Genomic DNA, 27,464 nt, shown 5'->3' on the forward strand with positions numbered 1-27,464 from the left:
TGGCTGTCTGATACTGCAATGGTACTCTGTGAGACCCTGAGCAGACACTATTCATTTGGCATCTCAGCTGTCAATTATCCGATGGTCCCTCCCTATGGGCGTCACCGTGCTCTGCGGTACCCTGATTGTTCTTCTGTCCCATCTGCACTGATCATCATCATCATTCTGTTTTTCCGTTATATTAAACACACGCGGCGAGCTGGTAACGTTAGCAGCAGTTTCGCGTGACATCTTCACGGTGGTGAGTTTGGCTTAACCTTTGCCTTATTAACCGCATGCGATAGCTGTCTGTTTACACATGTGTAACATTACAAAACCTCTGCCCTATATTTCTAGCCACAAGTAATGAAACTACATCTGCTTATTTCAAAATAGCCTATTTAATGTATTTCTAACGGTGCGCGTGAAACGAAAATAAATGCAATTTAACTTTAGTGCTACAGCGATCATAATATACAGTGCACATTAATTATTCATGAATTAAGGATGTGTATCTAAGACCTAATTATGTTCATTTAGACAACAGTTGGCGTTGGAGTTGATTTTATTAATATAAAAAATATAAATGTTTTCTAAACTGTAATTCAATCACGTACACAACTGATTTTTACATGTATATGTGTATATAGTGTCGGACTGTATGCAGTATATTATGATGTATTAATCAGTCTAGCCTATGAGGCATGCATGAGTTGTAAACGGGCCTACTCATGTTATTTTGCAGAGGGTTTGTTCATTCATTATCTAAAACAAACACTAGAGTGCTGATGCTCATGTCTGGCCTATTGATTTCACATCAAGTCAGCTGACATTTAGTATCAGTAGGCAATGGCGTGATACTAAAAAAGTGCAGGATCTGCCCACATTCTTACAGTATACATTGTAGTTGTTTACAGTTTGAGGATGATGCACTGTTCTATAGGCATTTATGAGGCTGACAACATCACAGTGAGATCCATAGTCTACAGTAACATAGTATAATACAGTATGATGAGAGATATATTTGAAAGATGAAGGTTGTTTGTCATTGTAGGTTTGACAGTGATGGATTATATTCACACACTTCTCTGCAGACACTGCAAAAATGTACCATGGTAATACTATGGTATTATTTGAAGTACTTTGGAGTACCATGCAATATATACAGTATATGCAGTATATTAAAACACACATTATGAACCACCATAACATCAGTTCATTTTTATATCTGGATGTCTGACATCAACAAATTTATAAATGAACTTTTTTTCCCCAAGCTTGCATCCCATACAAGGAATTGAAGGTATATTCATACTCTTGTGCTTTTTTTAAAGAAAGTAATGAAAATCATTGCCTTTCTTTGCTAACTGAGCAAAACTACCAATACCAGTATAGCTTTCTCATCTGGGCCAAAGTGGCGTCCTTAATCCAATGCTTAGAGAACTGCCCTCCATATAAATTACCTTGAATCACAACAAATGTAAGTCATCATCAGGTTGCAAGGCTCTAACAATCGTTATTTCTTCAGAGCTGATTAGAAACCATATTACAAGGCAACATGGACTTGGCCAGAGACATCATTACTAATCCTCTCTCCACCCTCAATAGAGTGCTAATCCGGTGTCTGGTGTAGAGGGCATTTCTCTCAGCATGCGGGGCTAAGAGCTGCCTGAATGCTGCTAGCTTCAGCGCTAATGATCGTAAGCAATCTGGCCTTTAACAGCAGCACTTTGCGTGAAAAGCTGAAAGATGTTGAATGAGTGCCGTCGAATGATTGGTGCTTTTTATATGCTAGCCTCTTGTAACCAGTCTCCATTTCCCATATGCACACACTTTTTATTCTTTCTTTTTTTTCTGTTCTAGTGTAGCGGTTAAAACTCTGGACTAGTAACCAGAAGGTTGTTGGTTCGATCTCAGCAAGAAGCGAGGCATGAGCCATGTCCATTGTGCCCTTGAGCAAGGCACTTAACCTCAAGTTTAATTATAAAATTGTTTGCAGCCTGTCCACAAATTTCCAAAACGTAGGAGGCAGGGGAAGAGTTATTTATATTCATGAGGTAAGCGATACTTGATTGGTCACAGAAGCTCTTCCCCACCCTATCCTTACCCCATGCCAAATCCTAACCAACCAGGTAGGGCTTTACTTATAAATATGAATGACTCTTTCCCTGCCATTCTACGTTTTGAATATCCTCGGCCTGTCCAGCTTGACACAGCTACATTGATTTAAAGGGTGATGAAAATGGAAATCTTCTCATTATTTACTTACCTTTAAGCCATCCCAGATGTGTATGCCTTTCTTTCTTCAGCAGAACCGAAGTGAAGATTTTTATAAGCAGATTTCAGCTCAGTTTGTCCATACAATTAAATTAAATGGGTGCCATAAGGCTGCTGGCTTTTTGACAGTCCAAAAGGCATATTTAGGCAGCATAAAAGTAATCCACACGACTCCACTTGATCAATTCATGTCTTCTGAAGCAAATCGATAGGTTTGTGAAAAAAATAGATAATTAAAATTGTATTAACTTTAAAAAATCGCTTCCTGCCTGCAGTCAACGCATCAGAAACGTAAGCGCATGCTTTGCATACAACAGAGGAACGAACGTCACGTGAGAGTTAGGTAATTTCAAAAAGCAATACAGCGCTTGGCGGAAGCAATGATTTAAAGTTAAAAACGTTTGAATTATCTATTTGTTTGTTACACCAACCTATCGGTTTGCTTCAGAAGACATGAATTGATTGACTGGAGTCATGTGGATTACTTTTATGCTGCTTAAATATGCCTTTTGGACTGTCAAACAGCCAGCAGCCTGATGGCACCCATTTACTTGCATTGTATGGACAGAAAGAGCTGAGATCTGCTTATAAAAATCTTCACTTCGATTCTGCTGAAGAACAAAAGTTATACACATCTGGGATGGCTTAAAGGTAAGTAAATCATGAGAGAATTTTCATTTTTGGGTGAACTAACCCTTTAACCATTTGCGTTACAATGTTTATTTTTGCAATTCCATTTGGTGATGCTAGTGGTGCAAAAATGACACACTTAAGCTTTAACATTGAATGAGTGCTTTCGAAAAATCGGTGCTATTTAAATGCTAGTTTCTTGCACCAGCCTCCAATCTACACATTTACTTTTTTATCTGGTGTGGTGTAGCAGTTAAAGCTTGGGGCTGGTAACCAGAAGGTTGCTGGTTTGATTCCCGCTTGAAGCAGGCTATGGCCATTGTGTTCATGAGCAAGGCACTTAACCTCAAATTATTATGAATGAATACTTGTATACTTTTTGTTGATGGGCTGCAGTATGTATTCGTTTGGTGGGGTGTCGTCACGTATCCATAAGGAGCGTCTGCAGGCAGAGGGGATGGGAACCAATGAGAATGCGGTAAAGTTCCTGAACCAGGACTATGAGGAGCTGAAGAGAGAGTGTGTGGAGAGCGGCAGGCTGTTTGAGGACCCATGCTTTCCCGCCGTGCCTCAGTCACTGGGATTCAAGGAGCTCGCCCCTCACTCCTCCAAAACACGCGGTGTGAAGTGGATAAGACCAACAGTAAGTCTCATAATGCAGGAAAGCTATCTTTTCTGTGTTAAACAAAGTTTTTGTCCTAACCAGAGGTGGCGAGCGACAAAACATTTTGTCTGTAGCTTGGTTTATATTTCTGCCGTATTGTGCTGGGTAGCCCTGCGTGACTGAGTGAAATCTCATTGGTCCAAAATCCCGTTCCATATAGCTATATAAAGTGCAACTGTGCCTGCTCACTTTTTCAGCCACCTTGGTTCTGGAAGTATTTTTCCCTTTTATTCATACCATAGGGATTGCATAAAATCCTTCATAAAAGAGTTCTAAGACCTGAACAAAACCAACCAGCTCCGAGATTAATCACAATGTTACGAACTTTGATCTGAAGCAAAAAAAGTATTTAAAAATCGGACAAAAAGACAAAGATTCAAGGCTATGTACTTAACGTCTTTACTGAGGGCATGGACTACAATCCCATGAAGCATTGCGAATTAAGTAAACGATTAAAAAACGATGGACAAATCTAAAACTATTGATTTAAAGTTGTTTATTGAAAGTATAGAACAATATATTATAACTTTATACGCTCGCTGCAGAGCTTGTTTGGTGTGCTTTGTTGGCTGCGATCTTTCCCTTCATGGGTAATGTAGTTTTTTGCCAGAAATTCCAATATTAAACACAATTTCTAAAAAATTGAGGTGAAATAATGTGGAATGATGGCTTCAACATGGTTGGTCTGTCTTTAAAGGTTTATAAGTTAGCGTTAAAAATGAATTCGACTATGGAAAAAATGAATGGGATTTTTACTTTCAGAACCAGACTGTTGCGCTCGGTTATTAGCAAATATGTTCTAATTACTTGTGATTTTTTGCATTGTGCTGTACAGTTTGTTGCATCGCACCTAGTTAGGACACAGTTTGAGTGATGAAACAACAGCTCAGTGTGAGAACAGCAGCTTTATGTAGCATTTCATGCTATATAAGGAAGTGGGTGGGATTATACATTTATTTATATCTGACCCAACTGCTGTGTTGTTTGTGTTTACTCAAAGAGCTGCAAAAAGAGCCCAAGTGCTTAAATATTTAGGGCTGTAACCCTTTCCAGCTGGCAGTAGCACACTTTGGTGAAGTGACCAATGGCAAAAGTGTTGCAGTTTATAAGTGTTGCTTTAATGTGTTGTATACATTTGCACAATGTGTGCAGGAGCTGTCAAACAACCCTCAATTCATAGTGGGCGGAGCCACACGGACAGATATTTGCCAGGGGGCTCTAGGTGAGTATGTACTGTATGAGGCTGGTGTTTGTGCTTGCTTGCACACGTTAGCTCGCCAAATGTCAGTGGGTTTTGTTGCTATTTTGTGTGATCCTATAGATTAAATAAATACAAAAGAGAGTATGTCTGTGACCTTCGTACTCAGTGCTCTCAAATGTTGCCACACAAACGAAAATATTCTTATATTCTGTTGAACATGGGTGTTTTTGTAGTTAAAAATAAGTACTTCAGCGACATACAGTATATTTGTAAAAATATAGCAATACAGGACAGATTAGCATTCATAGACTTGTATGGAAGTAAATTCATGGCTAAAGTCTCTGAAGCATAAGAGCATGTTGAATTGCTCTAATCGAAAAAAGATATGCATTGTATTATCAGTGCTTGCATTTAAATGCATTGAATTTACAGTGCTTGCATTTTGGGAGGCTGAAATTTAACGTTGTATATTTAAGAATTTCATATTTAGTTTGGAAACATTTCACAACTAATTTCATTATTAAAAATTCAACAATAAATATTCTTCTTCCAAAGTTCATTTCCAAAATATTCAGTTCATTTGAACATACCATCTAGATTTTTCGACAAGTTTTACTTTTTCAAGTAAAACTTGAAAATGCTCGTAGATTTACGAGTGCTCTGGAGTACTCGTTCAGCGCAAAGAGCATCGAAAGCACATAGATTTATGCAGAAACCTGCAGGACAATACGAAATTACACCTGATACAATTTAAACACCTAAATTTTAAATATCTACACTTTATGCTTAAACTTTAATATCAGGATACCTGTTTTATTTATTTTTATTTTAACAGACAAGTCTAACAATAATAATAACGAAATGCATAACATAGTTGCATAAAAGAGTATATATAAATGGATGAATAGATTAATTAGTAAACAAATAAAGTTATTTGTGTGAACTAGTTGGTAACAGCAAAGTGTTGGCATGATTAATGCAGACAACTGTGCAAATAAAATTTAGAGAGAGAAGAAAAAAGTCAATAACTGCATGAAAATCGTCTGTATATATTGGCTAATCCTTGTCTCCTCTTCCTATCTGACACCCAAAGGCTTTCTCGCCAGCACTACAAGTTGTGTAGCACAGCACATGCATCATTGCTGTCACCGTTATCAATTTTGGGAGTAAAGGGCAGACTTCCACTTTATTGGTGAATGTCCCTAAAGTGCATCTTCCAAACGTCTCCTAATAACACGATGAATCTCGTAATATTCAATGAATGCTTGTAATTAGCAGAATCATACACAGAGCCTCCACTGTCTTCACTAATCCTGGAAGCTTTCATATCAAGAGAAATGTGTGAAAACTAAATATTACAACTGCATGCCTGATTATGGAAGCAGATGGGGTAAAACAAATAAATCGTTCTGCGCAAAATTATTGTAAAACAATATGTAAATATGTATTTAATTAGGTTGAATATTTAAGAAAATATTTGTAAACAAATATTAGTGAGGTAAATTACAAATGATTGCAAAGTTATGCACAAATATAATAATGTTACAATGATGAGCAGCACTATACATTCACATTTCAGCACTGTCACACGGACAGCAACTTTCTTAAGTAGCACTTAAAGCGTGTCCTCACACGTTCATGTTAAGTGCAGTTTTGGGAAACGCATGTAAAAAATAGCAAACGTTCATAAAATCGCTCATAGAAAACGCTCTTGACCGCTAAGATCGATAGTTATTGGGAAACGAGGCCCTGGAGTAATCGTACAGAGCTAAGAGCATCTTAATAGAAATTGGCTGGGTTTCCTGATAACGTTGCAACTTAAGCTTTAACGATCATCTTATTTAATGTCGCTCATTATTTTACGATAGATTAACGTCTGTTTCCCAAACCAGCAAGTAGATCACTCGTTATAAAGATGAACTTAAGTGCTTTGTTATGGGAGCTGTCCGGTCCAAAGGTGCTGATCACTTTGGCAGATATGTCCAGGTGTTTGTCTTCTCAACATGAAAATAAGGTGGAAATACTAACAAACATGAAAGTTGTTGGTAACATTGCCGAGGCGCCGAAATTCATTACCTAACTATTACAGAATTTAATTATAGAAATAATTATGGCTTTAGTAATACGGAGTTTCAGATGTATTGATGCTCAATCATAGAGATTAATGAAAGTGATGCAATAAATGCATGTAACATGAATGTACGCGATGTGAATCATAAGGGGCTCTCACGTAGCTTGAAGTTTTTTTGGCTGGAAACTGAATAAATGCACACAGAACAGGATTAAACTGACAGGCAATAGTATTGAACCACTCATAGACCTGTCTAAATATGAATAGATTATCTGGTTAGAGTTCAATGCACTGTGTACTTGTAGCCTTACTGCCATTATGCAGCATGCAATTTGTTACTGCCTTGTAAAAAGACTATAGGCGAGCCGATTTGAACCATCCATTGGAGGAAGGAAGAAGAGGAGGAGGAAGAGAGAGAGGGAATCTTTCATTGCACGTCCTCGCTCTGATCTCCTGTGTTAACCATATTTTAAGGATTTATTAAGGCATATTTATTAAGTTTTAAACTGCATGGTCACATTACCACATATGTCTTAAATAATCTTTTTTAATAAGAACATATATTCTTTCTGTTGCCATTACAATTATGCTTATCAAAAAAGGCTAAAATAACGTTATACTGTATTACGTGTCTTGTAATTTACACCTATCTCGAGGCATGCACAGACTGCGGAGACTGCCTATTGATTTCATTGCGATTTTTTCCAACACGTTTTTATCCTCTGAAATAGTTTATACTGGCTTTCCAATGATCAACATATATTAATACATTTTATTAAATCTCCCATTGTCTTTGATAAACTGAAAGATGCCAGAAAGATATGTTTATGCTGCACTTAATGGACTTTAGAGCGGTTCAAAGCTCTCGTTAATTTACGAACGTTTATACAAACTACTTAGATAACGATGCTTTTGGAATACACCCCTTAGAGAATAAGTACTACTTAAGTGCTGCTAACATACTACTTTGTGCTTCAGAAAACCCAGCCATTTTTTAAAAGCCAGGGCCTTGGAGCATACGTTGGGTATGGTTGTATGCTGCGCAAAATTGCATCAGGTTTTCTCGTAGGCAAATCAAAGACAGACAAATCAACAATAAACATAAGTGCTGTTTTTATTTTATCATTTGTTTATCTTATGTAACAACTGATTATGATTCAGCTGACTTCTATTATTTAACTGACTATCTGCTGATTTTATTACTACTATATGAAGTGCAAAAGTTAAAGAAACCAAGTAAGCCCAGTTTACAGTGCCGGATTTAGGCATGGGTGACATGGGGAGCTGCCCAGGGCGGCATCTTGCCACCCTGGGCAAATTTGCGAATGTTCTTTCCTTTTTCACATGCGCTTCCCAAACTTGCACTTAACACGAATGGGTGATGCACATTTAAGTGCTTCTTAAGAGTTGCTGTCCATTGTGAATGGCTGAAATCTGACCGTATAGTGTCATTCATTCATAGATTTGTGCATAACTTTATAAATACTTTTAATTTACCTCACTGAGAAATGTTCAAAGTTATTTTCTTAGATAATCAAACGAATTAACTACGTAATTAAATACATAGTTTTGTGATTAGTTTTGTGCTGGAGGCTAAGATCTACTGTTTTTACACAATCACTGCTTTGTTCATCAAATGTGCGTTTGCAATGTTTCATTGATCATCTGTGGGTCGACCATCGGGGTGCAAGCTTCTAGGCTCTATGAAGACTGTATAAAAAGTTTAACATGTTGGCAGGCCTATTCATGTGCACAATATGGCGTTGGAAGCACTAACATACAAGCTACAACTGCTACTGCCAGTTTAAAATCTGTGGTCAACTGCATGTTGTGTTGACAGGGCACTTCTCCTTGAGATAAGAGATTTAAAATGACTTTGGATAACGAAATTTGTGTTTTAATTATGTTGGTTTTAGTAAATACAAATATGTGTGTGTATGTGACTTGACGCAATGGTGTTCTTGTTCATTGTAAATATGGCAACGGCCGCCTCTGAAACCACGACACAAGCAATGCCTACACTGCACAAAACACATGTGTAATGAAGGAGCGAGAGCTTTATGTACGTTGTTTTGCTCTATTTTCTTCGCATTTCATTTCTTTCTAAGCTGCCATTGCTTCTAAGCACTTCAAACTGAAACAGAGAGCACTCCCAAACAAGTGCATTGATCATGAGAAACAAAAAACTGTTTTTATGAAAAATTATGCAAAAACACACTGCATTACATGCAAAGTAATGATATAACAACTATTTCGTTAAAAGAAAAAGTAGCATTACCCAAGCCTATAGAACAGCTGTTAAAGGAATAGTTCACCCCAAAATGAAAATTTGCTGATAATTTACTCACCCTCAGGCCATCCAAGATGTATCTTAGTTTCTTTCTTCATCAAAACAGAATTTAAGACTTTTAGGATTTCATTTCAGGCCTCCTCCTCTAAACAATGCAAGTGAATGTCCTCCATTTTTTGACGGTCCAAAATGCGTATTTAGCATGCATCAAAATAATCCACATGACTCCAGTCGACAAATAACGTTTTTCTGAACGCAAACGATTGATTATTTTGAGAAACAAAATGATACTTATATACTTTTTAACTACAGATGTTCACTTCCGTACATCTGTGTGACGTGCGCTCATGAGAGGGATGACATAAGCTCGTTGGTAAGGTCACGCGTAGGGCTGAAACGATTAGTCGACAACGTCGACAATACAAAATTTTCGACAAAAATCGTTTGATCTTAACATAACATAAGATCATATGAAACTCTTATGATTGCACACAAGAGCAGCACTGTAGCTCGTGCCTGACTGAGGAGAGGAAGAAAACACATCTCACAGTCCAGACGCATTCTAAACATTCCAAACAGCTTCAGGTGATGTAGATCGCAAAGTATGAGGGAATTATAATGCAAAAATACAAAATAAATAAATACAGAAGCACTCTTGTTGTGGAATAAGCAGAGCCGGAGCTGACGCTCAGCTTAAGCAAAACTTGCGTGTCGAGCGTCTTTAAAGGAAACACCCCGGCGTTATATCTTTAATGCAGTTCTATTTAATGCGTTATAGCTTTATTAAAGTTAAAATAATAAGGAAACTGGCATTTCTCTGTGCGGTCAGCGCCTCTTCTATGAGTTGCGTGAAGTGTCCCGATCTAAGGGGGAGAATTTGAAACTGCACCCGGCTGAGGTACACTCTGTTGCGGGGACGCTCGTCCCTCGAGCGCGCGTGCTTAATGCAGCTAGATTATAACGCGATGGCAACTTATTGAATCATAATATATGTGTCACTGTGCATTTCTTATCGTGAAGAAAATTGGCAATATGCAGCTTTATTAATAAGAGAGAGTTGTTTTTTTGTGAGTTAAAGATGGATTGAAGTGAACAGAAAGGTGAGAGAGGGTAGTCTTCGCCCCATTATACACTGCAACTATTATTATAACTAACTATTATAAAAAATACATTTTTTATTTGTTTTGGCTTGTTTTCCAATATAAATATCTAAAACTCCTTTAAAACAATGTACATTTACTTTAGCAGCTATACTGCAGAAGAATTTTTTTTTTATTTATCTGAGAATGTTGAATATAATATTAAAAATACAAATATTTTAAAATATCTAAAAATCCTTTAAAAAAAAGATGCATTCGGCAGTGGTAGCTCAGCGGTTAAGGCTCTGGGTTACTGATCAGAAGGTCGGGGGTTCAAGCCCCAGCACTGCCAAGATGCCACTGTTGGGCCCTTGAGCAAGGCCCTTAACCCTATCTGCTCCAGGGGCGCCGTATCATGGCTGACCCTGCACTCTGACCCCAGCCTAGCTGGGATATGTGAAAAAGAAGAATTTCACCGTATATGTGCAAATGTATAATGTGTGATAAATGTGTGATAAATAAATAAAAATAAAGAGAAGCAGCATATAAGATATTTAGACTTGCTTTTAGAGAATCGATCTGGAATAGAAGTATATTTTGTCTTTACTGCACTCACAGAAGTACAACCAAGTGAAAAAATACACTTATATACAAAATACACTTATATTTAAGAGACATTCTCTTAAAGCAAGTCTAAATATCTTATATGCTACTTCTCAAGTAAATGTATCTTGTTTTAAGGATTTTTAGACAATTTTAAATGGGAAAAAAAGACACACTTGATAACAATAGGATTTTTTTGTAGTGACATTTTTACTGAATTAAACAAATTAATCGTTAGTTGCAGCCCTAGTCGCGCGTCACGTGGAGGAGCAGTCAGGAAGCGCGTCATTGTTTACATTGTTTTTTTTTATTATTATTTGGAAATTATTATTTTTTTATTTTATATTGTTTTGAAATTGTTTTGGACTGTTTTGATTTGTGAACAGCACTTGGTCTGTGCTCTGTGCAAGTTTTTCAATGACGCACTTCCTGCCTCCTCCTCCACGTGACGCGTGACCTTACCAACAAGCTTACGTCATCCTTCTCATGAGTGCGTGTCACAGAGATGTACCAAAGTGAACATTTGTAGTTAAAAAGTATATAAGTATTGTTTTGTTTCTCAAAATAATCAATTGTTTGCGTTCAGAAGAACTTTATTTGTCGACTGGAATCATGTGGATTATTTTGATGCACCCTAAATATGCATTTTGGACCGTCAAAAAATGGAGGACATTCACTTGCATTGTTTAGAGGAGGAGGCCTGAAATGAAATCCTAAAAGTCTTAAATTCTGTTTCGATGAAGAAACTCAGACATGTCTTGGATGGCCTGAGGGTAAGTAAATTATCAGAAAATTTTCATTTTTGGGTGAACTATTCCTTTAAGTAGAACACCTAATTCACCAGACTCCTGTTTTTCAGGAAGGCTGAAAAGTTTCTAATAATGATGTTTATTGTATCTTATCTCTTATATTAATTGATTTAATTAATTTTTCATTCATTCATTTATTATTTTTATTGAAATATATTATTTTATTTAATTTTCTCATTTCTGCTAATTTCTTTTCAAACTGAAAAACCAACTATCAAAACGTATATGGCTGTTTTCTCTACCTGTAACTTTGCTCTTCAGCAGTCAACACCCGATTGCATTGCACCACCTACTGGTGAGAATGAATAGCACCAGGTGGAGATTACGCATTGGTACTCTGCTGCTTTTCCTGCTGTTCCCGGATGTAGAAGGTTGAATTTCCAACCGAATTTGAACCACTGAATTTGAGGAAGTGAATTTTAAGCTAAATTTACCTGTCGAAAAATCTAGATGGTATTTTCAAATGAACTGAATATTTTGGAAATTAACTTTGTAAGGTGAATATTTATTGTTTAATTTTTAATAATGAAATTAGTTGTGAAATGTTTCCAAACTAAATATTCAATGCTTAAAAATACAACAGTGTTAAATTTCAGCCTCCCAAAATGCAAGCACTGTAAATACAACGAATTTAAATGCAAGCACTGATAATACAATGCATTTATTTTTTAATTTAGAGCAATTCAACATGCTCTTATGCTTCAGAGATTTTAGTCATGAATTTACTTCCATAGACTTATATATATATATTACATATACAGTATGTACCAACATTATAACCAGACAGTTGGTTTTGATCACAAATCATCCGATTCATTACACCACTACGATTGCAATTCAGAGTGTTTTTCTAAGAGGAAATGTGTGTTAGGGGGCTACATCTGTGTGTGTGTGTGTGTGTGTGTGTTTCCTGGCTTTTGGTAAATGGTTGAACTCATACCAGAGTTATGAGTCACAGAGGCATGGGTGTGATGTAGCATTAGAGAACTCTGGGATTGCTGGCTGCTCACCACAGCCCACAGCATGCTTGTGTGTGTGTGTTTAAGGGTGTGCACTCATCAGCGTCAAACAAAGTGTGTATTTGTAAAGCAAACACTGGGTGGAGGAGGATGAGGAAGCTTATCGCTGAAATACATTTTACCTTTCAGTTATAACTAGTTTGCCAATAAACATGGGTTTGTGCTTGGAGATTAAGGCTGTTTTGAGATAAGAGTATTCATCGAAAATGTACAGTGCTGAAGTTTATTGCGCTGTTAACTCACTGTACAAACACGCATACACATTCTCCTCCCCTCTTTGACTGTGGTTGTCTGGTTCCCCCTTCTGAATCATTGAGGTACTTCCTCTTACAAAGTTTAATCATGGAAACCATAGTTTCTATCAAACTACCATAACAACTTTATAGAAGTATTTTAACATAGAGGAAATACACATTTCACCTTTGAATGATAGTAAAAATATTAAATGTACTTGTCGTCTTGAACTGACCCCCTAGGGTTATGGAAGCAGAATCATTCAAATGCAATAGTTTTTGTAGGGTATTCAATTTAATATGTTAATTTAGTGCAATTAATTATTTAAAATAAACACACAGCCCCACTTATGCAGTTATTTACACTCACTGAGCACTTTATTAGGAACACTGTGGTCCTAATAAAGTGTCTGACGTGGTCTTCTGCAGTTGTAGCCCATCCACCTCAAGGTTCGACGTGTTGTGCATTCTGAGATATTATTTTGCTCACTACAATTGTACAGAGGGGTTATCTGAGCCTTTCTGTCAGCTCGAACCAGTCTGGCCATTCTCCGTTGACCTCTGTCATCAACAAGGCGTTTCCATCCACAGAACTGCCACTTGCTGGATATATTTTGTTTTTGGCACCATTCGGAGTAAATTTTAGAGACTGTTGTGTGTGAAAATCTCAGGAGATCATTAGTTACAGAAATACTCAAACCAGCCCATCTGGCAGCAACAGTCATGCCATGGTCTAAATCACTGAGATCACATTTCTTTCCCCATTCTGATGGTTGATGTGAACATTAACTGAAGCTCCTGACCTGTATCTGTATGATTTTATGCATTGAACTGCTGCCACACAATTGGTTGATTAGATAATCGCATGAATAAGTAAGTGTACAGGTGTTCCTAATAAAGTGCTCGGTGAGAGTAAATCACTGGTAGACCGAACATTGCCATATTAATAAATATAAGCAATCTTACAAGCTACAGCATATGTGCAAGAAAGTATTCTCTCCTGTTTGAATATTTTTTAGACTAATTCTAAAATCCTCTTTGAAACAACAAAAACAAGGTTTAGTGTTTAGTTACTTTTTATGAACGTAAAACTTCCCCAAGAAAAACTATTCAATAGAAACTGAATAGGAGTAATTCCATTTCTCTGGAAAACTAAATAAAACAAAGTTTAGAACCAGTTATACACATCAGATTAAATGTGATACTGTATACATAAGAAAAGCAAGGGATCTGTCATTGACAATCAGTAAAATGTATTCAAATAAAAGTGATTTGATTTGATTTAAAAAAGTATTATTAAAATCAATATTTAATCTGCAATTGACATTGCATCGTCCACCTGGATTTTATCTCCAGCTCAATAGTTCACTGCGGAGCTCACATTGATGTGGGATTAGACGAAGGGCGCATTGAGGGCGCTCGTGAGCACCCCTCTGAGCACAAAAATGTCAAATGGGACATCCTACTGTCTTGTGGACTTCGCAAGAACACGCAAATTATGGCCACCAGACCCGCAGTCCACATCAAGGCTGCCATTTGGGACAGGGCCTTTGAAGTGTTTTTATGAGCTGTGTCAGCAGGGGGCAGTCAGCGTGCCTTAACAAACCTCACAAGCAACATAGCCACAGGACACACAGGACACAAGATGCATTCTTGACAGCTGGACGAAGCACAAGGGAATGCAAAAATCTCAAGATTCGATTTTAAAAATTTCAACTACTTTTTACTTGACAGAGCGCCTTAAAAACGCAGTGTTTATGATGCTGAAAACCAGTGAGAAGCTCCAAAATGTCCATGTGGCACACATAGGCGACAATTAAAAATAATGTAGACGGAACGAAAGAACGCATCCTGTGAGAACAGGACGGATTGACTAACTCAATTCCAAAATGGATTGGTGTCAACTGTAGGCTTATGTTCAATGATATGGGAATAAAACAAACCATAAATTGACTTCTAAAGCCACTTTTTAGATTGTCAAATTAATGCTGTTATTGTCAACCTCAACAATGCAATATATTTTAATCAAAATTATTTTATTTATTATAGGCCCTATATATTATAATTATGTTAATTATTATGTATTATTTCTATTGAATTATGTATTATTGGTCCTTTCTCAACAAATAATGATATATGCGATTAATTGTGATTCATTTTATTTAATTAATCGGCATGCCATGCCATTCATTCAATTAAACGTTTTTTATCGATTGACAGCCCTAGTTTTAGTAAACAGTGCCTTTGTAGAAATTCACTGTTTATAGTCAGCCATGATGAATTTAATCCATGAGTCAAAGTGTCTAATAACAGGGTGATTACTGAGTGAAAGTGTCCAATTACAGGGTAGTTACTGAGATTAAGTTAGGCCCATTGTACAAAGGTGCCACTGTTTGTTCCTGGCTGGCAGCAGATGCCCTAACCCCACCCCCACCCTAATCCCAACCATATGGAGCGTGTAAGGCTGAGTACCCTGCCAGGAACAACCTGAGGCACCTTTCTTCCATCACGTTAAGGGAGTAGTGATCCTGGTCATGTGATCCTAACATGGCCGCCCCCATAAGGGGGACCCCATTACATTTAGAATAAACAGCTTTAATAAGGTTAATATGATTGGAGTCTTCATTTCATGTAAGTGCTTATTATTTTATGCATATGTTTAAAAATGACAGTTAATTTTGTTTAGGAGTAAAACTTTGTAATGAGGAAAAAATTTGTGACTGCAACTTTAAATCCCTCATACCACAATCGAAATGTTTCATCAAATATTAGAAATTTAAGTGAAGACCAGAAAGGAAGAGGTGGAAATCTGACAAAGCTCTTTGTCTCAGACTTGGGGAGCGTGCATGCATAACAGGTTTTAGTGTTTGTGTTTCAGTTCATCTTGGTTTCAATCTGCTGTGCATGTGTGCTTGTGCCTTATGCAGTTACGGCCCATACAGTAATGCATCATGCAGTTAGAATGCACTCAGGTTTACTGATGCTGTATTTATGGGTAGACCGCAGAAGAAATGGGAATACTGCCTCACTCATGACAACACGTGTCTTCATTTAGCTTATTCCAAGCAGAGCTGCATCCCTTAATAAGATTCACTTTAATCAAAGTCCACTGGGTTTCCAGGCATGGAGCAGCTCTGTACATATACTATGATTAAGAAAAAGACAGACAATATTAGTGTGTTTGTTTCAATGCTGTCTGAAAGCATGAATGTGTCCATCTGCTGTCTGGCTTTACTCATGAGAGCCTGGAGAATGTTACATTATGTAACTATGAAAATCATACTCATTTGCATGTAAAAATAATGAGTAGCGAATTTGCTGAAAATTTGTGGCAAGTTTGCCAGAACTCTCAATTTTTGTAAGGGTGTGTTTTGCAGTATAGACATCTTATTTCTTTCTGCTCAGGTGACTGTTGGCTGTTGGCTGCCATAGCATCCCTGACTTTAAATGACAAGCTCCTTCACAGAGTAGTACCCCATGGACAAAGTTTTACAGACGACTATGCGGGTATCTTCCACTTTCAGGTGCACAGAAACCGAACACAGAGATACAATACAAAGTTCTTACTCTATAAACTGAAACTGAAGTTATGATCAGAATTACAATTGTTTTATTATTTTACTACGTAATTGCAACATGCATATTGATTGGCTTGTTTTACAGTTCTGGCAGTTCGGCGAGTGGGTGGATGTTGTGATTGATGACCGGTTGCCTGTAAAGGAAGGGGAGTTGATGTTTGTTCACTCAGCAGAGGGAAACGAATTCTGGAGCGCCCTGCTTGAGAAAGCCTATGCCAAGTAAGTCTCATCCTCTCTCTTCTCTGTGTATAAGTGTTATAAGGATAATAGCATGTGTTTATCTGTTTGTATTCAGGCTAAATGGCTCATATGAAGCACTGTCTGGCGGTTCCACCACTGAAGGCTTTGAGGATTTCACAGGTGGAGTGGCTGAGATGTACGAGCTCCGTAAAGCTCCCAAAGATCTGCACCGCATCATTGCCAAAGCCTTGGAGAGAGGCTCACTGCTGGGCTGCTCCATTGACGTGAGTCCCCACAGTGCCACCTTCAGGCCTGGAGACACAACACAACATGCATGGGAAAGGCTACATGTTCAAAAATACAAAACATTGCCTGATTATATTTTCTGTAACATGTCTTTTTATCATATGGTTTAGAGACTGAATACTTTGAATTACCTAAATAAAGATGTTTATCAATAATTTGTGTGTGTGTGTGTGTGTGTGTGTGTGTGATAGATCACCAGTGCCTTCGACATGGAAGCAGTAACCTTTAAAAAGCTGGTGAAGGGACACGCTTACTCCGTTACAGGTCTTAGAGAGGTCCGTTTTAGAGTTTCATCACCTCTAAAAATGAGTTCATTTTCATTGTACTTTGTTTATCTGGATGTCTACATGTTTTAAGTAGGCATTCAGATCATTTCTCTTTTTTGGATAATGAGCTGTGTTTTGGTATCAGTCTTTAACTACTGTAATTTTAGGTAAATTTCCGTGGCCGCAGAGAGAGGCTCATCCGCATCCGTAACCCTTGGGGGCAAGTTGAATGGACTGGAGCCTGGAGTGACAAGTGAGTCAGCCAATCAGAATGCAAGAATTTCAAATTAGTTGGTGCTAATCAGATTATACTGATATAAGGACTATAAAACTGATGACATATATTGCCTCATTAGTTCTTCTGAGTGGAACAGAATTGACCCCGCAGAGAGAGAGGAAATGAACAACCACATGGAGGATGGCGAGTTCTGGTAAGTCTTCATCATGAAGGTCTATGCCCAGTTGCAACAAACCCCTAAGAAAACCCTTAGTTATAATTGTAAGGGTATAATCACTAAATGTTTTCTCAAAGGTTAAGGGGGGAATTCACTAGAAGTGCCAGCATTTTTTGCACAAGCTGACTGTGATGGTTTAGTGCCCAGTTCTCGACTGAAGGAATTATGCAGATCAGCAGCGGCGCAAACGTATCCACAAAGTCACGTGATGAGAGAAAGGTGCCTGAGGTTGTTCCTGGCGGGCTACTCAGCCTTACAGGCTCCATATGGTTAGGACTGGGGATAGGGTTAGGGAATCTGCTGCCTGCCAGGAACTAGCCCAGGCAAAAAATCGCCGGTAAACGCAATTTGCACGTGCAATTCTGATCTTGTGAGCTGATTCTGAGCGCTATGTAGTGGAGCCAGGATACAGCAGACCGACGTGATCTGACACACCCTGCCGGAACTGTTAAGCATCACTGTGATCCAGACGCCTGAATCATCTCTTAAACGTGCTTGACTACACTGCGCATCTGGATATGTGCCAGGTTAATCACTGCTGATATGATCAAAAGAAAATGGACACAAACTTTTACCACCTACTTTCATTTGGCAGTAATAGTGCATTTTTGTTTTAGTTTTTTTGCTGAATGAAGCACAATCTATAAAAAGCCTTGTTTACATAAAAGGAGGCTTTACCGATTAATCTGTGCTGATAGTTGCTCTTTGGAACTACCGGTTATCGGCAAAATAGTTATGCCAATAGTTGCAGATCTTTTTTTTTTTTCCTGTGTCTTTTTCCGGCTCTGGAGGATTCTACAGTATAACAGTGGCCTCTAGAGGTGAAATAAAAATCACTGACACCTCGTGGGGAATTACTGTATCTAAATCTTTCATCATTGACAATATACATCCATATTTCAGTGCATATTTTTTTATTTTGATTAGATAACAAAATAACATATACTGTATGTATGTATGTGTGTGTGTATATATATATATATATAGCCTTACCAGATGAGGCTTATATGCAAAAATGTTCATCTAGCTTATCAAGCTTAATTTGGTAAACATTTAAATATCGTCACTGTCACGGAGCCAAGTCTTCGTCATTTCAAAATAAGAGTCCCCTGTGTGTTTCTGGCATGTTTATTCTTTAAAGTCCCATGTTATGCATCAAATCTTCATTATTCTTGGCTATTGTTAGGATTTTGGTTGAATAATACACTGCACCTGGCATTTTATTTATTTTGGACTCTTGAAGCCTCCGTGTCTTTGGCCGACAGAGTAAGTAAATGTTAAGAAATTTGTTTTAACATTCTATAATTAGGCCTAATCGGTTTTCTGCCTTTTCCCCCTATAAATATCGGCAAAATCCACTATGGGATCCACAATTTCTACTTTAAAGCTTTAAAAAGGACCCAGAATTATCATAAAATTCGTCCATGTGACTCATGCATCATATTCAAAGTCGTCTGAATGCACACGTTAGATTTGAAGGGGAAACAACACGAAATTGAATCCATTTTTCAGTGAAAATCTTGACGTCCGTTACGTGTTCATGAGCACAGTGAGAGAAGCTTGTTCACAGTGGCCTTCGTGTTCGCGAGTGAATGCTTGTGCCGCTGTGAAAGAGCTTCTATCATGCAGCTAGTGGCACAGAAATGACGTAACTTCATCTTCAACTTAAGGAGTTTCTTGCAACCGCCTGCAGATCTTTACAGTATTCAAATTTCCATCTGAAACCATGTATTCTGTGCACTGAGGGAAAATGTTATTGTTCTGTTCTCTGCCCACCTCAGGATGTCATTTGAGGAATTCAAACGTCAGTTTTCTCGGCTGGAGATCTGTAATCTGTCCCCAGATGCTCTGAGCGAAGATACTCAAAATTTCTGGAACACCATTAAGTTTAATGGCAACTGGAGGAGAGGAAGTACAGCAGGGGGCTGCAGGAACCACCCAAGTGAGACCCATTTACACACTTAAGCCTTACACATATGGATATTTCTGAAAACACAGTTTTCGGCCTATGATTAAAAAAAAATATATATATATATATACAGGTGCATCTCAATAAATTAGAATGTCGTGGAAAAGTTCATTTATTTCAGTAATTCAACTCAAATTGTGAAACATGTGTATTAAATAAATTCAATGCACACAGACTTAAGTAGTTTAAGTCTTTGGTTCTTTTAATTGTGATGATTTTAGCTCACATTTAACAAAAACCCACCAATTCACTATCTCAGAAAATTAGAATATGGTGACATGCCAATCAGCTAATCAACTCAAAACACCTGCAAAGGTTTCCTGAGCCTTCAAAATGGTCTCTCAGTTTGGTTCACTAGGCTACACAATCATGGGGAAGACTGCTGATCTGACAGTTGTCCAGAAGACAATCATTGACACCCTTCACAATGAGGGTAAGCCACAAACTTTCATTGCCATAGAAGCTGGCTGTTCACAGAGTGTTGTATCCAAGCATGTTAACAGAAAGTTGAGTGGAAGGAAAAAGTGTGGTAGAAAAAGATGCACAACCAACCGAGAGAACCGCAGCCTTACGATTGTCAAGCAAAATCGATTCAAGAATTTGGGTGAACTTCACAAGGAATGGACTGAGGCTGGGGTCAAGGCATCAAGAGCCACCACACACAGACATGTCAAGGAATTTGGCTACAGTTGTCGTATTCCTCTTGTTAAGCCACTCCTGAACCACAGACAACATCAGAGGCGTCTTACCTGGGCTAAGGAGAAGAAGAACTGGACTGTTGCCCAGTGGTCCAAAGTCCTCTTTTCAGATGAGAGCAAGTTTTGTATTTCATTTGGAAACCAAGGTCCTAGAGTCTGGAGGAAGGGTGGAGAAGCTCATAGCCCAAGTTGCTTGAAGTCCAGTGTTAAGTTTCCACAGTCTGTGATGATTTGGGGTGCAATGTCATCTGCTGGTGCAGGTCCATTGTGTTTTTTGAAAACCAAAGTCACTGCACCCGTTTACCAAGAAATTTTGGAGCACTTCATGCTTCCTTCTGCTGACCAGCTTTTTAAAGATGCTGATTTCATTTTCCAGCAGGATTTGGCACCTGCCCACACTGCCAAAAGCACCAAAAGTTGGTTAAATGACCATGGTGTTGGTGTGCTTGACTGGCCAGCAAACTCACCAGACCTGAACCCCATAGAGAATCTATGGGGTATTGTCAAGAGGAAAATGAGAAACAAGAGACCAAAAAATGCAGATGAGCTGAAGGCCACTGTCAAAGAAACCTGGGCTTCCATACCACCTCAGCAGTGCCACAAACTGATCACCTCCATGCCACGCCGAATTGAGGCAGTAATTAAAGCAAAAGGAGCCCCTACCAAGTATTGAGTACATATACAGTAAATGAACATACTTTCCAGAAGGCCAACAATTCACTAAAAATGTTTTTTTTTTATTGGTCTTATGATGTATTCTAATTTTTTGAGATAGTGAATTGGTGGGTTTTTGTTAAATGTGAGCCAAAATCATCACAATTAAAAGAACCAAAGACTTAAACTACTTCAGTCTGTCTGCATTGAATTTATTTAATACACGAGTTTCACAATTTGAGTTGAATTACTGAAATAAATGAACTTTTCCACGACATTCTAATTTATTGAGATGCACCTGTACACACCAACAGCGGTTTCGGAAATCTCTATAGAAATCCCTCGTAGAGTTGTCTATACAACAACTCAAAAATGCTTTAAAATGCTGTCAGTACCATAACAGGCCAGTAGTTGGCGATGTTATGCCGTTAAACTTTCATGTAAAAAAATACAATAAATAAACCACAGAAGAACATGTGTATTGAGCCAGCATGAGAGGTTTACTTATAAAGAATGGACTCAGTATACCCCTCCGTATAGTGGTGTAACGATTCAACAATTGCAACCTAATTTGTAAACATCACAGTCAATTTCCAGCATAGGCCCAGCCCAATATTTAGATGCAACCATTGCCATGTGCAAATTGTGTTCACGATGTCACCACATTCCAAACTCTCATCCCTGTCCACACGCAGCAAGGAAAACAAAGTCTTGAAAAGTCTTCCCTTGCGAAGACACTTTTCAGTGTCCTAAAACACCATTTATGTGTGGGTATCGTATTCTTGTGGACGGGGCCTTACTCATTTATAACAAACTCAGTGAGAGTCATTCACACTTACTTTGATGTCTCTATTGAATGTCAGACACATTCTGGATAAACCCGCAGTATAAGATCACACTCTTGGAGGAAGATGATGATCCTGAGGACGACGATGTGGCCTGCAGCTTCCTGGTGGCCCTGATGCAAAAGGACAGACGACGATACCGCAAGCAGGGACAGGACATGCACACTATTGGTTTCGTCTTATATGAGGTCAGAGGGTAAAATCTGAGAATACAAAAGTCACATGCTTTGTTAAATATCACGATTTTTACTAACTTCTTGATTATTATTTTCTTTTTTCTCTCATTGTAGGTGCCAGACGAGGTATGGAATCTTTTCAGTATTATATGTACATTTGTAGGTGAAGTGTGTCATTTTTTCAATGTTAAAATACTTTTTTCTATCTCAGCTGAATATGCAGACACAACTACAGTATAAGTAAGCCATTCATAGGTTGATTCTCCCAAAAGGTGTAAGGGACCATTTACACCGAAAGTGTTTTTTGGGTTCGTCTGCTTGGGTTTGAATTGTTTTTCAATGTAAACATGCACTAGACGGCTGTCTTGACCACTGCACTGTGCCTTGCTGTTTTTTAGCATCTTGCACAGGATGGGCGTGTCTTTTAGATGCCGCGTCTTGTAAAAATTAAATGAAACTTTAAAAAACCTGTCTCGAGACCCCTGCGTTCTGTTATATTGGTTGCGCTGCATCCAGCTTTTTTAAGCGCATGAACGCGTTCGGTAGTGATGGGAAGTTCAACACCAAAGCTTCGAAGCTTGTTCAAAAAAAACAACTAATTTCACACTGAAGCACTGTTTTGGAGCTTGATTCGTTTTGGGAAAAAAATAAACATGTGATCTGGAACATCTGAAGCTTCATTCAGCTGAAAACCATGTGACTGCTTCGGTATCTGGTTCAGAAGAAGCGCAAACCCCAGTACAAGTTTAAACCCAATACAGTCACATAAGCACATTTCAATCCCCTGTTAATAAAATGTTACTGCCCAGCCCACATATATATTTATTTTCCAATCTACACATAATAATCAGTTATTAATTTACTCTCATGCATTATTTTTTAACATAATGCAGAAACTTCTTATCTCATACATGAAGCCCTTGAGGCTTGAGCATTCACTTTATTACATATTTATTTATGAACACATACTTAAGTGAACATACACGAAAATTACATAATAGCATTAATAATAAATGTTATTGCTACGAAATGTTGTCAGCCACAGCGAATAACTAGGTTCGCTTAATTTTTTGGACCACCAGATGGCAGTAAATTGAACCTTGTACAGAAGCTTTGCATAATAAACCCAATTTCAATACATTTGTAAGGAAAGCCCCATTTCTTCCTATCACTTGCGTTCTGAACGACCCCTAACAATGTAGTGCTATCACAACATTACTGTTTGTTTGAGCAGCACGACTAGCCTAACATAGAAACATTGACTTAACCAATGGCATGAGTTTGGTGCGGGACTATCTGTTTGTTGACCACTGGCAGATGGAGTATTTGGGAAAGCTGTTTGAAAACAGTCATTATTTCTGCAATTCCGTTTGGTGCTACTAGTTGCGCAGAAATGACACGCTTCAGATTTAAACTACATTGAAAAACACACACATCATGGTATGAAAAAACTTTAGCACCCATTTCTTTTGTTTTAGTTTTGTGGTTCCCAGAGCGTTCACCTCAAGAAGGACTTTTTCTTGCGTCAGTCGTCTTGCGCGCGCTCAGAGACGTTCATTAACCTGCGTGAGGTGAGCGTGCGGCTCAAGCTGCCTCCAGGTGAGTACCTCATTGTCCCCTCCACTTTCGAGCCTGGAAAAGAGGCCGACTTCGTCCTGCGAGTCTTCACAGAGAAACAGTCAGAAACACAGTGAGTGATTCAGCTATTCAACAAAAATAAACCAACAGCAGTACAAAGAAAAATATTTCATAAAATATTTATCGATTACGGTACTTTTAAATTGAGTTTTTTGGACTATACTGTTGAATGTCCAGTATCATTTTACTGGAGTTTTGCTTTTTTATGTCATATTTAGAGAGATGGATGATGAGGTTTCATTTAACCTGGATGAGGACGTAAGAACGTATTTATTTTATAGTATATATTATATAATAACATAATATAATTGTAATTTATGTAAATATAATGTAATTTTATCGATAGGAGGAGATCTCAGAAGCGGACATTGATGATTCTTTTAAAGCCATGTTTGCTCAGCTGTCAGGCGAGGTGTGTATCTATCTATCTATGTGTGTTTGTGTTGATAATATAACATATTACAGTGTGTATTTCATTAGATTAAACCTGATCTAAGCACTTTATGTCTTTCAGGATATGGAGATTTCAGTTTATGAGCTCAGGACTATTCTGAACCGAGTGATATGCAAACGTAAGCTTGGCTGATGCTTTCATGCATTCAGGTCCAGTCAGTGTCTATGAGTAATTCTTGAGAAATATCTGTGCTCTTCTGTGTTTTTCAGACAAGGATCTTAAGACAGATGGGTTCGGTATGGAGTCATGTAGGTGTATGGTCAGCCTGATGGATGTATCCTTCCTCAGATCATCTCAGCATTGTTCTATAGTTTAACTTTTATAAGCAACTTTTACTGTACCTATCAAGTAGTGTACGAATAAATCGGGGCAGTAAAAAAGATGATATTTATAAACGTTATAATATGCCTTAACTGATCTGACTCTCAGAAAGATGGCAGTGCACGTCTGGGAATTGTGGAGTTTCAGATTCTGTGGAATAAAATCAGAAAGTGGCTGGTGAGGAACTGACTGCTGCATCACTCAGACATCAATGTGTCTACACTCATAATCCTGCATTCAATGAAATCATATGGACCTTAGTCAGAATGGTACATGTGACATGATTTAAATGAAAACTTGGGTGTTTAATCGGTTATGTCATTTTGTGTTCAAAAACCATTTATTAGGGGGGAATAGTTTCCCTCTGGAATTGATTTTCAGGGTCATTTTTACCTTTATGGGGCCATATTTTTTTCCTAAACACACAGCATGCCACCAGAGTCTTTTTAGCAAATCAGTTCACTCGGCGGCCATCTTTGGAGCGCTCATGGGCAGCTATTTTTCTAGGTAAACAAGTAGCATAAAAGTACAACTCCTATCTACTTGAATGGAGAAAGACAGAAATCTCCAAAGCGGTTGGTCAAGATTACGATCTAAGAACATATTTCAAATCAGCAATAAAATCTGACAACACTGGTATCATAAATTGTTCTTTACCTCTGGTCATGCTGAAAAACTACATTTTCTCAGCTTGTATAGCTAATGCGCATGCGCGTTCTCGAGTTGATTGACAGGCGATGTCTGTATCTAAAAGGTGATTGGCTCTTTTACCTGTAAGACGGGACTTCCTTTCTACATCCGTTGACCGTTTCAATTTCTCCCATTCATTTTAATAGAAGTGGCCCGTCTCTGCTAAATAGTCTCTGATGCCATTCATTAATGTCAAACACGGTATGTCCAAATAAATTCTCAGTCTGAAGTTTTATGGCTGTTACCTCAGCCTGATCACACTTTGAATTTGGCCACAGGAGGTTAAAGGTTCTGCTGCTGAAATCTCTCTGTTTCCCAAAATCGAATCACTGCCCCTAGTGGCTGAAGTTGGAAGTATTGTTGAGGTGAAATGTCCACATGGTGGCGCCAAAAGCAAGTTGTATTTTTAGTTGTAAATGATGTAATGAAGTCAAAAGGAATGTATATTTTATTAACCCTACACCCAACCCTAAACCTGTGAAGTGGAGTAAAAATGAAACCTCCAAATAGTGCACATCAGTTTTTATGTGAACCCAATTACTTCCTTTTTCCCTGAACCTATTTATCAATAGATTGCACGTGCAACATGTTATCAGTAGCACCACAGGGATAGGTAAAAATAACTCTTGTCAGTTATTTAGCAGTATAATATTGATATATAAACATTCGGAAGAGGTGTGTGGATTGTGACATTTTTTTTCCTGTCACTTGGGAATTTTTTTTCAACTTTCTGTGGCATTTTGTCTCCAATTTCTGACCCTGGCCCTAGTTTCAGTAGGTTTAATTTTCCCAACCCATAAATTTGTTGTACACTGGATTTAACACACATTTTTTAAAAGATCACATATTAAATAGACCATACTCTTGGCTGTTCTTGGCTGTATCCCCTGTAGTTCTTGCCTTGTTTTCATTTGTGTGAAATATGGCTTCTACTCTGACTAAGGTCCATAATGGTCACATGGTAACTTTTAATTTTTATATTTCTCATATGCAGGGCATTTTCAGACAATTTGATCTGGATAAATCGGGCACCATGAGCTCGTACGAGATGCGTCTGGCTGTGGAGTCAGCAGGCAATAACTGGTTTTCAAAATTTATTATGTGAAAGTGCATATCTGTAAATCACATCAACTTTGGACGTGTGTAGACAGACTGGTTTGCTTCTGGTTAGATGGTTGTGTATCTCCTTGTCCTCAGGCTTTAAGCTCAATAACAAGTTGCATCAGATACTGGTGGCTCGATATTCTGATGGAGAAACGATTGACTTTGACAACTTTGTCTGTTGCCTGGTCAAATTGGAGGCTATGTTCAGTACGTCATTTACATTATTATATCAATGCCTCAGTCTGCTATAGTAACGCTGTTTTCTAATATTCCACTAAAACCTCTTATTGAACGTGTCTTCTCTAACAGAGGCTTTTACAGAGCTGGACAGAGAAGGAAAAGGGGTTGCAGAGCTCAATATCAGTGAGGTGGGTTTTCTGTCTTCTTTTAGCTTTCAGAGTGGTGGGACATATAGTTTAGACCTGTTTGAAGTATATATGAAAGACCCACTTTTCATGATCCAAGCCATTTCCCATCCAACATTTTTTGGAATGTTCTGTTTCACTCTAAATTAAAATAAGTTGTGAATGCCGTTTCACGTTGACTTATTTTTAGAGAGAATTATGTATGCATTGTCTATGATTAAATTGGATTCACTGGCTTTCCTCCTCTCTTTGACAGTGGCTGTACATGAGCATGTGTGGCTGATGTTTGGTGTAATTCATATTAAGCTGAACTGGAAAGGAAGACACATCAACACTCCACAACTACAGCTTTACAGTCATTACACCCAAAGATGCCCGAGCAATACAGTACATGCGCCTTAAAACACATGAACGGCACCCGAGCTTCTGCTTTTGCCCAAAAAAGAAGGGACCTCCTCATAATGCAAGATGTATTCTACACCACTAAACTGACCACTACATTAATAAGGCCAGTTAATCTTTGGTGATATCATTTCAGAGATGTAAATGCGATGGAAATAATTATTGCTGCATTTCAGAGAGCCAATTAACACAGCTTTGTAATGAACTGCATGGCAATAACCCTGTGTTGTATCTTGCATATATAGTGCTGTGTATTTGATGATGGTAGTTTAACTTTGCCTTTATGCACCATTTATGCCTTGGTGTCTTTAAAAATACAATTTACATTTTGTTTCCAGAGTTCATGTTAATGCTACGATTCAGCTTTTATCACTGTGATTCAATGCTTAATAATCAAATTATTATATTAAAAAACAGTAACTCAAGCTAGAGCATTCAGGGAATTTTGCTGCACTAAATTCTAAATATAAAATAAAAGATCATATTTGACTTTTGCCTATGTTTCTTT

General features: G+C 38.0%; 1 protein-coding gene across 4 annotated transcripts; it reads left to right on the top strand.

The window, feature by feature from the left end:
• The first annotated feature begins 98 nt into the window (after positions 1-98).
• Positions 99-27,445, top strand: LOC127438756 (calpain-1 catalytic subunit-like). 4 transcript variants are annotated; one of them, XM_051694579.1, is made up of 24 exons: positions 99-241; positions 1,257-1,282; positions 1,843-2,036; positions 3,283-3,529; positions 4,703-4,772; positions 16,261-16,379; positions 16,519-16,652; positions 16,729-16,897; positions 17,111-17,194; positions 17,353-17,438; positions 17,542-17,616; positions 19,422-19,582; positions 21,825-21,994; positions 22,097-22,108; positions 23,461-23,672; positions 23,839-23,878; positions 23,967-24,032; positions 24,135-24,192; positions 24,284-24,348; positions 24,504-24,572; positions 26,080-26,158; positions 26,283-26,396; positions 26,499-26,557; positions 26,811-27,445. In XM_051694579.1, the coding sequence occupies exons 3-24, from the start codon at positions 2,032-2,034 to the stop codon at positions 26,835-26,837; spliced, it is 2,121 nt and encodes a 706-aa protein (XP_051550539.1). In that variant the 5' UTR covers positions 99-241; positions 1,257-1,282; positions 1,843-2,031; the 3' UTR covers positions 26,838-27,445. The 4 variants fall into 4 exon arrangements, with proteins under 4 accessions (XP_051550539.1, XP_051550540.1, XP_051550541.1 ...); XM_051694580.1 differs by lacking the exon at positions 1,843-2,036; XM_051694581.1 differs by lacking the exons at positions 1,257-1,282; positions 1,843-2,036.
• Positions 27,446-27,464: the final 19 nt, after the last annotated feature.

The sequence above is a fragment of the Myxocyprinus asiaticus genome, chromosome 50 (assembly GCF_019703515.2).
Source record: "Myxocyprinus asiaticus isolate MX2 ecotype Aquarium Trade chromosome 50, UBuf_Myxa_2, whole genome shotgun sequence".
In the NCBI taxonomy this organism is placed as follows: Eukaryota; Metazoa; Chordata; class Actinopteri; order Cypriniformes; family Catostomidae; genus Myxocyprinus; species Myxocyprinus asiaticus.